General features: G+C 35.6%; 1 protein-coding gene across 6 annotated transcripts in view; it reads left to right on the plus strand.

Moving 5' to 3' along the window:
- STX17 (syntaxin 17) overlaps window positions 1-15,088 on the plus strand; it is a 91,032-nt gene that overhangs the window by 14,243 nt on the left and 61,701 nt on the right. For all 6 annotated transcript variants that reach the window (XM_059071025.2, XM_067039780.1, XM_067039779.1 and 3 more), the window contains one exon: window positions 7,675-7,740. In XM_059071025.2, coding sequence (XP_058927008.1) covers window positions 7,675-7,740 — 66 coding nt within the window. The remainder of the gene's footprint in view (window positions 1-7,674; window positions 7,741-15,088) is intronic.

Here is a 15,088-nt window from a genome sequence, read left to right on the forward strand (position 1 = left end):
TTTTCATTTTCCTCTTAGTCATGTTTATTGCGGACAGTTCTATTTTATGATCATTTTCCTCAATGAAGAAGGAAGATGTAAAAAAAAAAAAAAAATAGAGTTGAATACTTTGCCTTTCCTACATCTGTTAGCAACATCCACTCCATTTGTTCACCTTTCAAACTTTGTTTTTTTGTTCAGATCCCAACTTAGTAATGTTCTATGGAACATGCTCTGGTTGATTACATCCTGGGTCAGATATAAATGCACCATCCTCACACAGCACTCTGCAGTAGACCTTAAGGTTCACCACCCCATGATTGATCTTTAGAGAGTTGTAAAGGTAACATTAAAATCTTTCTCATAGAGTTATTCTGAGGATTGAGATATTATGTGAAGAACCCTTGAATGCAAGGTTGATACTTGGAAATGAGTTACTTGTAAGTAAGTTATCATTCTCGGGCAGTCAACATTGGTGCTGTCAATTAATTAATTGTAATCATTAGGAGATTCACAGCATTCCTGAGACCCTATGTGTTTGTTTTGGGTTTTATATTTTTTATACATGGTAGGCACAGTAAGGTGCCTTACATTAGCTACACTGTAAGGTAAATATTATTATTTATCTTCATTACATGAGTAATCCTAAGTTTATGGCTTATAATCATTGGGCCATCTATTAATATTATGTAGCTTTACTTTTAGAGTCTTTGATATTTTCTCTTTTGTTGAGTTTAATTAAGTAAATTTATTTGAATTGAATACTTACCCTTTTTATCATCTACAATACTGATTATTATCCCACCTAATTAATCTCCCACAAAACCATCATCTTCCCTATGAAAAGTTCTGTTCATTCTGATCACTGAGATATCCTCTGATACCTGGCAAAAGAAGCCTTCATCTACTTTTTCTGCTTTTCTCATCACTCTTCCCATCATACATTATACCACAAAAACATTGATCTTACTTCAGTCCTTTGGATTCCACATGTGACTTTATACCTCAGAGTATTCCCAGGTCTTTTTCTCTCCAATTGAAACCTCTTTTTTCCCTACTATACTTTGTAAATTCAAATAAATCTTTTAAGTGTTAGCATAAAGTTTAAATTAAAGTGCTTTTATACTTTAAACTCCTAAATTCTGAACATTCTCTATGTTATATCATTATCAAATTCCCTGAACCTCTATAATGAATAACATTATATAATTTTAGAAAATTATTTTTAGTAATTATGAGTAGCTTTCATGTTTTTATACTCTAAGCAGTATGAAGCAGAATTATTATTGTTATTCAATTTTGAATCAAAATATTCTGGAAGATGAAATGACATAAAATGTGAGGCTACAAATATATAAAGTTGATTAAATAAGTGGTGGAGTGTTCTAGAGAGAACTTTTAGTCCAGGAACCACTCTTCAATTATTTGTTCTTTTTGCCCAGCAGGCAAAGCAAAACTGAGACCTGGGTGTCACTGCCAAAGAGCACAAAGGGATGAATGTTGGAAGCCTAAAAACACCTGTGCAGAGGCGTTCATCACACCATGGTGTGGGTTTATAATCAGGGTTATCCAAAAAGATAAAATAGAAGAGTGTGTAAAAGGAGAGAGCGTATTCACCAGGATGAGAATGGTGAACACGGCTTTTGTGTCACCAGGATAAGAATGTGCTCTCGCCTCACGGGAAAGTCTACGGGAAAGGCTGTTTCCGTGAATGTTGGATTCTCTGCATATGCCTGTGCCAGAGGAGAACCATGGCACCACTGGTAGACCATGGGGCCATAACATGTCAATGAAGAGCAACATGAATGCATGTAGTGAGACAATACATCTTTCTGAAATGACTGAAAAACAGTATCTATGAATTTTTTCTGTAGTTGTTTTTCCTCTTTCTTGATCCTGTTTATTCATAGCAGTTAAAAGTATTTATCTGAAGTTTCAGTATCCAGTGGAGGAAAGAGCAGAATCCCATGCACTTTGGGGATGTCATTCTGAGTTCTACCTACCTTGAAATGTTGGGTCAGAGCCTAATGGCCTGGAAGCCACTTAAGAGCAAGTAGTGCTGAGGCAAATCCTTCTGCCCACTCTGTGAAGATAAAGGAAAAGTATAAATCCAACATCATCTAGAAAATATTTCCTTGCAAAGCTGCCATTACCTTTAAAAACCCTTTAGAGAGAAGCCCTAAGGAGAAGCCGTTGGCAAAGACAAGCTGTTTTACCCAATCTCTTGACAGATAATCTCCCCAGTCATTGCTATTCAGTCTTTTTGAATGTAGTCTTTGATGTTTTCTTTGTAGATAATCATGTGAAGACAAACTGTTTTATTTCTTCCTTTCCAGTCTTTGCCTGTCTTCCCACTTCCTTCCTTCCTTCCTCTCCTTCTTACTTTCTTCTGTTTCCTCCCTTTCCCTTCCCCTCTTCCCTCCCTTCCTTCCCTCCTTCCCTTTCTTCCCTCACTTCCTTTCTTACCTTATTGTGCTGACTAGGGCCTCCAGTGCAATATTGAATAGGAATGGCAAAATCAGACCTCCTTACCTTGTTCCCAATATTAGGGAATGGTCTTTCACCACTAAGCATGATGTTGACTGTAAGGTTTTTGTAGATGCCTCTGATGTTAACTTCTTTTTTAAGTTTGCTGAGAATTTTTATAATAAACAGATGTTTATCAAATGGTTTTCTTTAACTCTACCATCTTGCTCTTTTTGTCTGTTTGTCCCATCTATTCTTTGTCCCCTTTTTTCATCTTTTACTCCCTTTTGGATTAATTACATTTTTTTTTTTTTTTTTTTGTGGTACTCAGGCCTCTCAGTGTTGTGGCCTCTCCCGTTGTGGAGCACAGGCTCGAGATGCGCAGGCTCAGCGGCCATGGCTCACGGGCCTAGCCACTCCGTAGCATGTGGAATCTTCCCAGACCGGGACACAAACCAGTGTCCCCTGCATCAGCAGGCGGACTCTCAACCACTGCACCACCAGGAAAGCCCAATTGCATATTTTTTAAGATTCCATTTTTTTGTTGTTGGCTTATTAATTATACCTCTTTGTTTTTTTATTTAATGGTTGCTTTACAGTTCAGAGTATTCATCTTTAACTTATGACAGTCTACCTTCAAGTAATGTGTTTTCATATATATATATATATATATATATATCTCACTTCACGTATATTATAAGAACCTCAGACTTCCCTGGTGGCACAGTGGTTAAGAATCTGCCTGCCAGTGCAGGGGACACGGGTTCGAGCGCTGGTCTGGGAAGATCCCACATGCCGCGGAGCAACTAAGCCCCTGTGCCACAACTACTGAGCCTATGCTCTAGAGCCCATGAGCCACAACTACTGAGCCCACGCGCCACAGCTACTGAAGCCCACACGCCTGGAGCCCATGCTCTGCAACAAGAGAAGCCACAGTCGTAAATAAATAAATAAATAGCCTTATAACAGTACACTTTGATTTCCTCTCTCAGGGTCTTTGTAGTATTATTGTAATATATTTTACTTCTATGCAATATTGTTATTTTTGTTTTGAACACCATTATCTTTCAAAGAGATTTTTAAAATATTAAAAAGTATATTTTATATTTATCTATATATTTACCATTTTTCAATGCTGTCACTTTTTTGTAGAACCAGGCTTCTGTCTGGTATCATTTTCCCATCAACCTGAAGGACTTCCTTTAACATTTCTTGTAGTACAGGTTTGCTGGTAATGAATTCTGCTTGCTTTTTTGTGTTTGAAAAAAAAATGTTTATTTTGCCTTCACTTAAAAAAATATTTTCCCTGTGTATAGAATTCTAGGTTGAGTTTTAGATTGTTTAAGTACTTTCAAGATGTTGCTCTGGTGTTTTCTGGCTTGCATTGTTTCTCACTAGAAGTCTTTTGTCATTCTTATCTGTGTTGCTCTCTACTTCACGTATCTTTTTTTCCCTCTTGCTGTTTTTAAGATTTTTCTACCGCTTATTGTAAGTAATTTTATTATGATGTGCATTAGTTTAGTTTTGTTCATTTTTCTTATTTATGGTATTCCTTGAGTTTCTTGGATCTGTGGGTTTATCATTTTTGCCAGATTTGGAAAAGCTTTGGCCACTCATTTTTCTTTTTTTTTTGTCCTTACTGGGATATAACACATATAGCACTGTGTAAGTTTAAGGTGTACAATACAATGATTTGACTTACATACATCATGAAATGATTATCACAATAAAATAGTGAATGTCCATCATCTCATATAGATACAAAATAAAAACATTTTTTCTCTTGTCATGAGATTTAAATTAGGATTTACTTTCTTAACTTTCATATATAACATACAGCAGTGTTAATTATATATATTAATCATGGCATACATTATATCCCTAGTACTTATTTATCTTATGACTGCAAGTTTGTACCTTTTGACCATAAACTGTATGGTTCCTTCTTTATATCTTTAGTTGTGGAAAATCTCTTCTGCTAGTCTTTAAGTCATTCTCATCCATAATTGCTCTGAAATTAGTTGTAATTTCGGTGTACCTATGGGAAGAGGTGAGATCAGGGTCTTCCTCCTCCACCATCTCGGTCACTGTCTCATTAGTTTTTCAAAATTTTTTTCTGTCCTTCAAGGAGCCCAGTTGCTTTCAATGGGCCTGCGACTCATTGATACTCTATTCATTTATTGTCCATCTTTTTTTCTGTCTCTGTGTTTCATTTTGGATTGATTCTCCTTTATATCTTTAAATTTACTAGTCTTTTCTTTGCATTGTCTTACCTTCAATTAAACCAATCCATTGCATTTTTCATTTCAGATACCTTTTTTAATTTTAGGAATTGAATTTTTAAAAATATCTTCCATGTCTCAATATGCCCATGTTTTCTGCTTTCTTAACAACATGGAATATTTCATAATAATTTTTAATATCCTTGTCTATTAATTCCATTATCTCTATCATATCTAAATCTGTTACTATTGATTGGTTTTTCTCATTGCAGATATTTTCCTGCTTTTTTGCATGCATGATAATTGTTTATTGGATGCCAGACATTCTGAACTTGTTGGATACTGAATATTTTTAAATTACTTTGAGTACTTTTGAGCTTTATTTATTCTGAGATACATTTAAGTTGTTTGGGAACAGTTTGATCCTTTTGAGGCTCTTTTAAGCTTGCATAGGATCAGAATAGCCTTTATTCCAGGCCTAATTTTTCCCCATGTACGACAGTGCTTTGGAGTACTCCACCTGATGTCTAGTGTGTTGAGAGATTTTTCCAGTCTGACTTGTGGTCACATGAACTGTTTCTGGCCTTGTGTGATTTTGGGGGATTAGTCTACCTGGTCTTTTCCAGTGGTTCTTTTTCTGACTTCAGGTAGTTTGCTTATGTGCATGTGCTGATCTGTATTCAGCTGAAGACTCAAAAGGAAAACCCTGTAGATCTCTGGAGCTCTGTCTCAGTATAGTCCTCTCATTTCAGTTATCTCCTCACATGCAGCTTTTTCCTCTCTGATACTCTGCTCCACGATTCTTGCAACCCTGACCTCTCTGGATTTTCAACTGTTCCCTTAACATTATTATTATTATTATTATTATTATTTGCGGTATTCAGGCCTCTCACTTTTGTGGCCTCTCCCGTCGCGGAGCACAGGCTCCCGACACGCAGGCTCAGCGGCCATGGCTCATGGGCCCAGCCGCTACGTGGCATGCGGGATCCTCCCGGACCGGGGCATGAACCTGTGTCCCCTGCATCAGCAGGCGGACTCCCAACCACTGCGCCACCAGGGAAGCCCTAATTTTTCTTAAAATATCATGACAGATCAGTATTAAGTAATAAATTTTAAAGTGGCTTATTTTCAGACATGAATCTTTGGCTTACATTCTTTTTGTTTATATGATAACACTAAAGGAGCATTTATACTGGGTCTGATGGCATCAATTAAATTTTTCTTAGAAGTAAAAGTAGTTTGATAGTGGTTTTAAATTTATTTGATTGTGTAGTGGTTTTAAGTTTATGTTTGGTAAATATATTCTCAATACAGTCTATTTTTTAATTAATTTTGATTGGAGTATAGTTGCATTACAATGTTGTGTCAGTTTCTACTGTACAGCAAAGTGAATCAGCTATATGTACACATATATCTGCTCTTTTTTGATTTCCTTCCCATTTAGGTCACCACACAGAGCACTTTAACTAGAGTTCCTCGTGCTATACAGTAGGTTTTCATTAGTTATCTGTTTTATACATAGTTTCAATGGCGTATATATGTCAATCCCAATCTCCCAATTCATCCCACCACCCTCCTTCCCCCTTGGTGTCCATATGTTTGTTCTGTACATCTGTGTCTCTATTTCTGCTTTGCAAATAAGATCATCTATACCATTTTTCTAGATTCCACATATATGCATTAATATACAATGTTTGTTTTTCTCTTTCTGACTTACTTCACTCTGTAGATGTAGTCTCTAGGTCCATCTGCATCTCTACAAATGACCCAATTTCATTCTTTTTATGGCTAAGTAATATTCCATTGTATATATGTACCACGTCTTCTTTATCCATTCATCTGTTGATGGACATTTAGGTTGCTTCCATGTCCTGGCTATTGTAAATTGTGCTGCAGTGAACATTGGGGTGCCTGTGTCTTTTTGAATTTTGGTTTTCTCAGGGTATATGCCCAGTAGTGGGATTGCTGGGTCATATGGTAGTTCTATTTTTAGTTTTTTAAGGAACCTCCATATTGTTCTCCATAGTCTAGTTATTTTTAAGCTTAATGGCTATTGTTTAGTTCTTAGATGATATAAAAAACAAAAATTCAGGAGTATCAGAAGAGTTTTTTGCTGCATTATTCACTACCAAATTTAAAGAATATGCAGAATAGGGAATATAAAAATACCCTAGAAAAAATTTTAGTGCTCTACTTTTATAATCTGTTTTTCCTTCCATGTGTATATGGGGCACTTTCATGTTTCTGTGCTTTCAAAGTAGTGTGTGTGGGGGGGTTATACCAAAAATGTGTTTAATGTCATGATTCACATCTGCTAACATCTTAATTAGTTGGGTTTTTTATCTCAACCAAAATTAATATGTGACATTTGGTGTTGTTTATATTTTATACAAGTATTCCGTCATAATGTTATCACATTTTCCTGTCAAATGAAAAATTTTCCATTATCATGCTCGTTAAGTTTCTTGGACTAACTCTGAAAACTAAACATTACCTTGGTAAAATTAAGACATATATATTAAATGTTCATTCTCATTTTTATATACTTTCTAGTCTGCAGTATCCATGTTACTTTTTCTCAAATCAGATTTTAGTTTTCAACACTTGACTCTATCATTAACAAACATTTCAAAGTCTTCATATATAGTAAGAATATCTGATGAATGCTGTTAATCTTTTCATTTTTCACACTCTTTTACATTCTTATTTTTTTCACCTCCAAAGAGTGTCCATTATAGACAAAATATATAATCTTTTTCAGTAAAATAAAGAGTATTTAGTGATTTTTGTTTGTTTTTACCATTTACCAGAATTTTATGTGTAATGATTTTCAAAACTTCCTACTTGTATGGTCTTTGGACAGTTAATTTCCACTACTAAGTCAGTAACTTTTTTAACTGGTATGTTTAAGTTTGGGTGGGTGAGTGGGGATTTTTGAGGTAAATTGGGAATAATCACTTAGTGATAAAAAAAAAAATTCAGTACCTTTCCCCTTTCTTTCGTATAGTATCAGAGGTGCAGAATCTGGGACAAGTTGCATGAAGAGCATATCAATGCAGGACGTACAGTTCAGGTAAGGCTATTTTATTGTTTCAGGTAAATCAGTATGAAAAAGACAGTCTTAAGGAAATTTGCTAAAATATATACCCTTGTAGCTGTATGTATTTGTATTTGTAACTATTTCCTTAAGGATGCATTTTTAACAGGAATTAGTGAATTAGATGTCATACATATTTTTAAGATTTTGATTCATATCACCAAAATTGTAATGATATATCAGCTTACACTTTCACAATGAATGCATTTTACAACACTAGTATTACTCATTCCTCAAATTTTTGCTAATTAGTAGGTTAAAATAACACTGCTTTGTTGTTTTAATCTGGATTTTTTCTTTTATTGCTTTTAAGGGTGAAAGTTTTTTATATGCACCTTGGATAGTAATGTTTTTTGTGTGAATTGCCTGTTCATGTCCCTTGCATATATTATATTATGTTGTTGTCTTTTGTCAGAGTTCCTTATAATTTTAAGATATTGGTCTTCTGTTTATAAGATTGTTATAATAATATAGTGTTGCAAATATTTTTTGCTAGTTATTGGCTTTGTAATAAATTTTAATTATTTTAAATTAATTTTTGAAAGTCATATATTTACATAGTTAACAGCCAAGTAAAATTAAAAGCCTTATAGAACCCTACCCTTCTCTATCTCCAAGTCCTACTTTTAGGAAACTACTTTTAATCCTTTTGGCCATTTTCCCTGGTATTTAGCTCTTTATTCCTAAATACCATGTGTAGACTGGTATTTCTTAAATAATCAGGTTTAGGCATAGTCTCTTCACTTCTTGCTGTAGGAGATGCAGATCTAGCTTTCGACCCTACTCTCCTAATTCCTTTCCCCCCTATGATTACATATATTATAATTTCTGGTTAAATTAATGATCAATATCTCATTATTTTGATTATAAAGATATTGTTTCTTGCTAAGCCAAATAGTGACATACACTACAGCCTTTTGCTTTTTTTCCTTTAAAATGTCACTTTCACTCTAATGACTTTTTAAATGTGTTTAGTGTTTTTTGTTTTTAATTGAGATATAGTTGATGTACCATATTATATGAGTTATAGGTGTACAACATAGTGATTCACAATTTTTAAAGGTTATACTCCATTTATGGTTATTATAAAATATTGGCTATGTTTCATGCTGTACAAGGATATATTTATCCTTGTAGCTTATTTATTTTATGCATAACAGTTTGTACCTCTTAGTCTCCTACCCCTATCTTGCTCTATCACCTTTCCCTCTCCCCACTGGTAACCATCAGTTTGTTCTCTATATCTGTGAGTCTGTTTCCTTTTTGTTATATTCACTAGTTTGTTTTATTTTTTAGATTCTACATATAAGTGATGATATCATACAGTATTTGTCTTTCTCCATCTTTTGACTTATTTCACTTATACCCTCTAAGTCTATCCATGTTGTTGCAAATGGCAAAATTTCATTCTTTTTTATGGCTGAGTAGTATTCCAGTGTGTGTGTGTGTATACCACATCTTCTTTATCCATTCATCAGTTGATGGACACTTAGGTTGCTTCCATATCTTGGCTATTGTAAATAATGCTGATATGAACATTGGGGTGCATGTATCTTTCTGAATTAGTGTTTTTGGATTTTTTTTGGACATATACCCAGCAGTGGAATTGCTGGGTAATATGGTAGTTTTATTTTTAGATTTTTGAGAAACTGCTGTACAGTTTTCCACAGTGACCATGCTAGTTTACATTCCCACCAACAGTGTACGAGGGTTCCCTTTTCCCCACATCCTCACCAGCATTTATTTGTGGTCTTTTTGATGATAGCCATCTGGCAGGTGTGAGATAATATCTCATTGTAGTTTTAATTTGCATTTCTCTGATGATTAACAGTGTTTAGCATCTTTTCATGTGCCTGTTGGCCATCTGTATGTCTTCTTTGGAAAAATGTCTGTTTAGGTCTTCTGCCAATTTTCTAATTGAGGTGTTTGGGGGGTTTTTGATGTTAAGTTGTATGAGCTGTTTATCATATTATGGATATAAACTCCTTATTGGTCATATTGTTAGCAAATATTTTTTCCCATTCAGTTGGTTGTCTTTTCGTTTTGCCAATGGTTTCTTTTGCTGTGCAAAAACTTTTAAGTTTAATTAGGTCCCATTTTTAAATTTTTGCTTTTATTTCCTTTTCTTTTGGAGACAACTCCAAAAAAATATTGCTATGATTTATGTCAGAGTGTTCTGCCTATGTTTTTTTCTAGGAGTTTTATGATTTCTGGTCTTATGTTTAGGTCTTTAATCCATTTTGAGTTTATTTTTGTATATGGTGTTAGAGAATGTTTTGATGTCATTCTTTTACATGTAGTTGTCCAGTTTTCCCAGCACCATTTATTGAAGAGGCTGTTTTTCTCAGTTGTATATTCTTGCCTCCATTGTTGTAGATTCATTGACCACGAATGTGTGGGTTTATTTCTGGGCTCTCTGTGCCACTGACCTAAATGTCTGTTTTTGTGCCAGTACCATACTGTTTTGATTACTGTAGCTTTGGAGTGTAGCCTGAAGTCAGGGAGCATGATTCCTCCAGCTCTGTTCTTTCTCAAGATAGCTTTGGCTATTTGGGGTCTTTTGTGTTTCCATACAAATTTTAAAATTATTTGTTCTGGTACTGCAAAAAATGCCCTTGGTATCTTGATAGGGATTGCACTGAATCTGTAAATTGCCTTGGCTAGTATGGTCATTTTAACAATATTAACTCTTCCAATCCATGTACGTGGTATATCTTTCCATATGTTTGTATCATCTTCAATTTCTTTCATTAGTATCTTACAGTTTTCCGAGTACAGATCTTTTACCACCTTAGGTAGGTTTATCCCTGGGTGTTTTATTCTTTAAGATGCAGTGGTGAGTGGAATTGTTTCCTTAATTTCTCTTTCTGATAGTTTGTTGTTAGTATATAGAAATGCAACAGATTTCTGTATATTAATTTTGCATCCTGCAACTTTACCAAATTCATTGAGCTCTAGTAGTTTGCTGGTGGTGTGTTTAGGAGTTTCTGTGTATAGTATCATGTCACCTGCAAATAGGGACAGTTTTACTTTTTCCTTTTCAGTTTGGATTCCTTTTATTTCTTTTTCTTATCTGATTGCTGTGGCTAGGACTTCCAATACTGTGTTGAATAAAAGTGCTAAGAGTGGACATCCTTGTCTTGTTTCTGACCTTAGAGGAAATGGATTCCTCTTTTTACTGTTAAGTATGATGTTAGCTGTCCTTTTGCTTCTTTTGGAGTTAATACTTTTCTCACTTTTTTATTTTGCCTGGGTTTTTGTGTATTTTTAGTTAATTTTTTTAAGTGCTCCACATCTGTGCCACATGCTGTCAATATTTTTCATATGTTCAAATACATCACTTCCATTCTTTATCCTAAAGACTCCTTCCTGAATCCCTTCTTCCTCCAATTCCAATCTGGACTCACTTTCTAGGCTTGTTGCACAGCTGTTGTTCTAGGACTTCCCTCAGCTCCTCCTATGTTGGGTTCCTGTTTTTCCTGGCTATCATGTCTTCCTTATTTTGGGCTTACTCTATTATTTTGTTGGAATACATCTTTCAATAGCTCTCAAATAAGGGTACCTTAGAGGTAAATTTTTAATTTATTATGTGTCTGATAAACACCTTTATTCTCCCCTCACCTGTGATTGCTACATAGAATTCTCTTTCAATATTGAACGCTTTCTAGGCTTTCTAGTTTAGTGTTGCTCTTAAAAAAGCAGATATCATCTAGTTTCCTTATCTTTGTATAAGACCAATTTTTTTCTCTCTTTGGGAACTTTTGTGATCTGTTTATCCTGGTGTTCTGAAGTTTGATGATATGATTTGCTTTGTGTTGGACTCTTTCAATCTAAAAACTCAGGGTTTTAGTTCTGGGAATTTTCTTAAATAATTTATTTGATGATTTATTCTTCTGTGTTTTTTATTTTCTCTCTCTCTCTTTTTTAATTCTTTTATTGCAAGGGTCAGCAAACTATAGCTCACAGGCCAGATCTTGCCTGCTGTCTGCCCCATTTGTTTATGTACTGTTTTTGGCTGCTTTCATAGTACAACAGCAGAGTTGTTTGGTTGCAACAAGAGACCATATGGCCTGCAAAGCCTAAACTATTTACTGTCTGGCTCTTTGAAGAAAAAGTTTGCTGATCCCTATTCTGTTGGATGGAAGACTCTTGGATTGCTTGTCTAATTTTCTGTTCTATTTTCTGAGAGATTTCCTCAGCTTTATTTTCAATTCTTTCTACTGAATTCTTTATTTCTACTATTACAATATTTATTTTCCAAGAGCTTTTTCTTTTCTTCTTATTTTTTGTAGCACTTTATCTTTGGAAATAAAAATTTTTCCTGCTTTTCTGAGACACTAAAAAGCTGATTGCTTGACTCCTGGTGGACTTCACCTAAAGGTCCTTTGGTAGGCTGTCATTTTCCTTGGAGCAACCTCCAAGTATCAGTATCTAGAGGTTGTTCTGGTTTAGTTTTCTAAAGAAGAATCCTCATTTTCCCCTAGGGTAAGTAGGCACTTATTTCCTAACTATAGAAGCAGCTTAGATGAAGGCTCCTGTGCTTCATTGTTCAGTACAGTCTTTCATATGAATTCCATTTTTCAGTCCTGTGCCTAGTGTTTCTTTTCTTCTTTTTCTTTAATACATCTTTATTGGAGTATAGTTGCTTTACAATGTTGTGTTAGTTTCTGCTGTATAACAAAGTGAATCAGCTATATGTATACATATACCCCCAAATCCCCTCCCTCTTTTATTTCCCTCCCACCCTCTCTGTGCTCCACAAAGCATGGAACTGATATCCCTGTGCTATGTGGCTGCTTCCCACTAGCTATCTCTTTCACATTTGGTAGTGTATATATGTCAATGCCACTCTCTCACTTCGGCCAAGCTTACCCTTCCCTCTCCCTGTGTCTGCAAGTCCATTCTCTACGTCTGTGTCTTTATTCCTGTACTGCCCCTAGGTTCTTCAGAACCACTTATATATGTTAGCATATATGTGTTAGATTCCATATATATTCCATATATATGTGTTAGCATACGGTATTTGTTTTTCTCTTTCTGACTTACTTCACTCTGTATGACAGACTCTGGGTCCATCCACCTCACTACAAATAACTCAATTTCTTTTTTTTCTGGCTGAGTAGTATTCTATTGTATATATGTGCCACATCTTCTTTATCCAGTCATCTGTTGCTGGACACTTAGGTTGCTTCCATGACCTGGATATTGTAAATAGTGCTGCAGTGAACACTATAGTACATGACTCTTTTTGAATTATGGTTTTCTCAGGGTATATGCCCAGTAGTGGGATTGCTGGGTATTATGGTAGTTCTATTTTTAGTTTTTTAAGGAACCTCCATACTGTTCTCCATAGTGAGTGTACCACTTTACATTCCCACCAACAGTGCAAGAGGGTTCCCTTTTCTCCACATCCTCTCCAGCATTTATTGTTTGTAGATTTTTTGATGATGTCCATTCTGACTGGTTTGAGGATCACAATTGGATTGTATAAATATACCTCATTGTAGTTTTGATTTGCATTTCTCTAATGATTAGTGATGTTGAGCATCCTTTCATGTGTTTCTTGGCAATCTGTATATCTTCTTTGGAGAAATGTCTATTTAGGTCTTCTGCCCATTTTTGGATTGGGTTGTTTGTTTTTTGATATTGAGCTGCATGAACTGCTTGTAAATTTTGGAGATTAATCCTTTGTCAGTTGCTTCATTTGCAAATATTTTCTCCCATTCTGAGGGTTGTCTTTTGGTCTTGTTTATGGTGTCCTTGGCTATGCAAAAGCTTTTAAGTTTCATTTGTTTATTTTTGTTTGTATTTCCATTTCTCTAGGAGATGGGTCAAAAAGGATCTTGCTGTGATTTATGTCATAGAGTGTTCTGCCTATGTTTTCCTCTAAGAGTTTGATAGTTTCTGGCCTTACATTTAGGTCTTTGATCCATTTTGAGCTTATTTTTTCGTATGGTGTTAGGGAGTGTTCTAATTTCATTCTTTTACATGTACCTGTCCAGTTTTCCCAGCACCAGTTATTGAAGAGGCTGTCTTTTCTCCATTGTGTATTCTTGCCTCCTTTTTCAAAGATAAGGTGACCATATGTGTGTGGGTTTATCTCTGGGCTTTCTATCCTGTTCCATTGATCTATATTTCTGTTTTTGTGCCAGTACCATACTGTCTTGATTGCTATAGCTTTGTAGTATACTCTGAAGTCAGGGAGCCTGATTCCTCCAACTCCGTGTTTCTTTCTCAAGATTGCTTTGGCTATTCAGGGTCTTTTGTGTTAGATTTCTGTGCATTAATTTTGTATCCTGCTACTTTACCAAATTCACCTGTTAGTTCTAGTAGTTTTCTGGTAGTATCTTTACAATTCTCTATGTGTAGTATCATGTCATCAGCAAACAGTGGCAGTTGTACTTCTTTTCCAATTTGGATTCCTTTCATTTCTTTTTCTTCTCTAAATGCTGTGGCTAAAACTTCCAAATCTATGTTGAATAGTAGTGGTGAGAGTGGGCAACTTTGTCTTATTCCTGATTTTGGTAGAAATGGTTTCAGTTTTTCACCACTGAGAACGATGTTGGCTGTGGGTTTGTCTTATATGGCCTTTATTATGTTGAGGTAAGTTCCCTCTATGCCTACTTTCTGGAGGGTTTTTATCACAAATGGGTGTTGAATTTTATTGACAGCTTTTCCTGCATCTATTGAGATGATCATATTTTTTATCGTTCAGTTTGTTAATGTGGTGTATCACATTGATTGATTTGCGTATATCGAAGAGTCCTTGCATTCCTGGGATGAACCCCACTTGATCATGTTGTATGATCCTTTTAATGTGCTGTTGGATTCTGTTTGCTAGTATTTTGTTGAGGATTTTTGTATCTATATTCAAAAGTGATATTGGTCAGTAGTTTTCTCTTTTTGTGACATCTTTGTCTGGTTTCGGTATCAGGGTGATGGTGCCCTCAAAAATGAGTTTGGAAGTGTTCCTCCCTCTGCTATCTTTTGGAAGAGTTTGAGAAGCATAGGTGTTAGCTCTTCTCTAAATGTTTGATAGATTTCGCCTGTGAATCCATCTGGTCCTGGGCTTTTATTTGCTGGAAGTTTTTTTTTTTTTTTTTTTTTTTTTGTGGTACGTCGGCTTCTCACTGTTGTGGCTTCTCCCATTGCGGAGCACAGGCTCCGGACACGCAGGCTCCGGACCCACAGGCTCAGCGGCCATGGCTCACAGGCCCAGCCGCTCCGCGGAATGTGGGATCTTCCTGGAACGAGGCACGAACCCGTGTCCCCTGCATTGGAAGGCGGACTCTCAACCACTGCGCCACCAGGGAGGCCCTGTTGG

The sequence above is a fragment of the Kogia breviceps genome, chromosome 8 (genome assembly GCF_026419965.1).
Source record: "Kogia breviceps isolate mKogBre1 chromosome 8, mKogBre1 haplotype 1, whole genome shotgun sequence".
NCBI lineage: Eukaryota > Metazoa > Chordata > Mammalia > Artiodactyla > Physeteridae > Kogia > Kogia breviceps.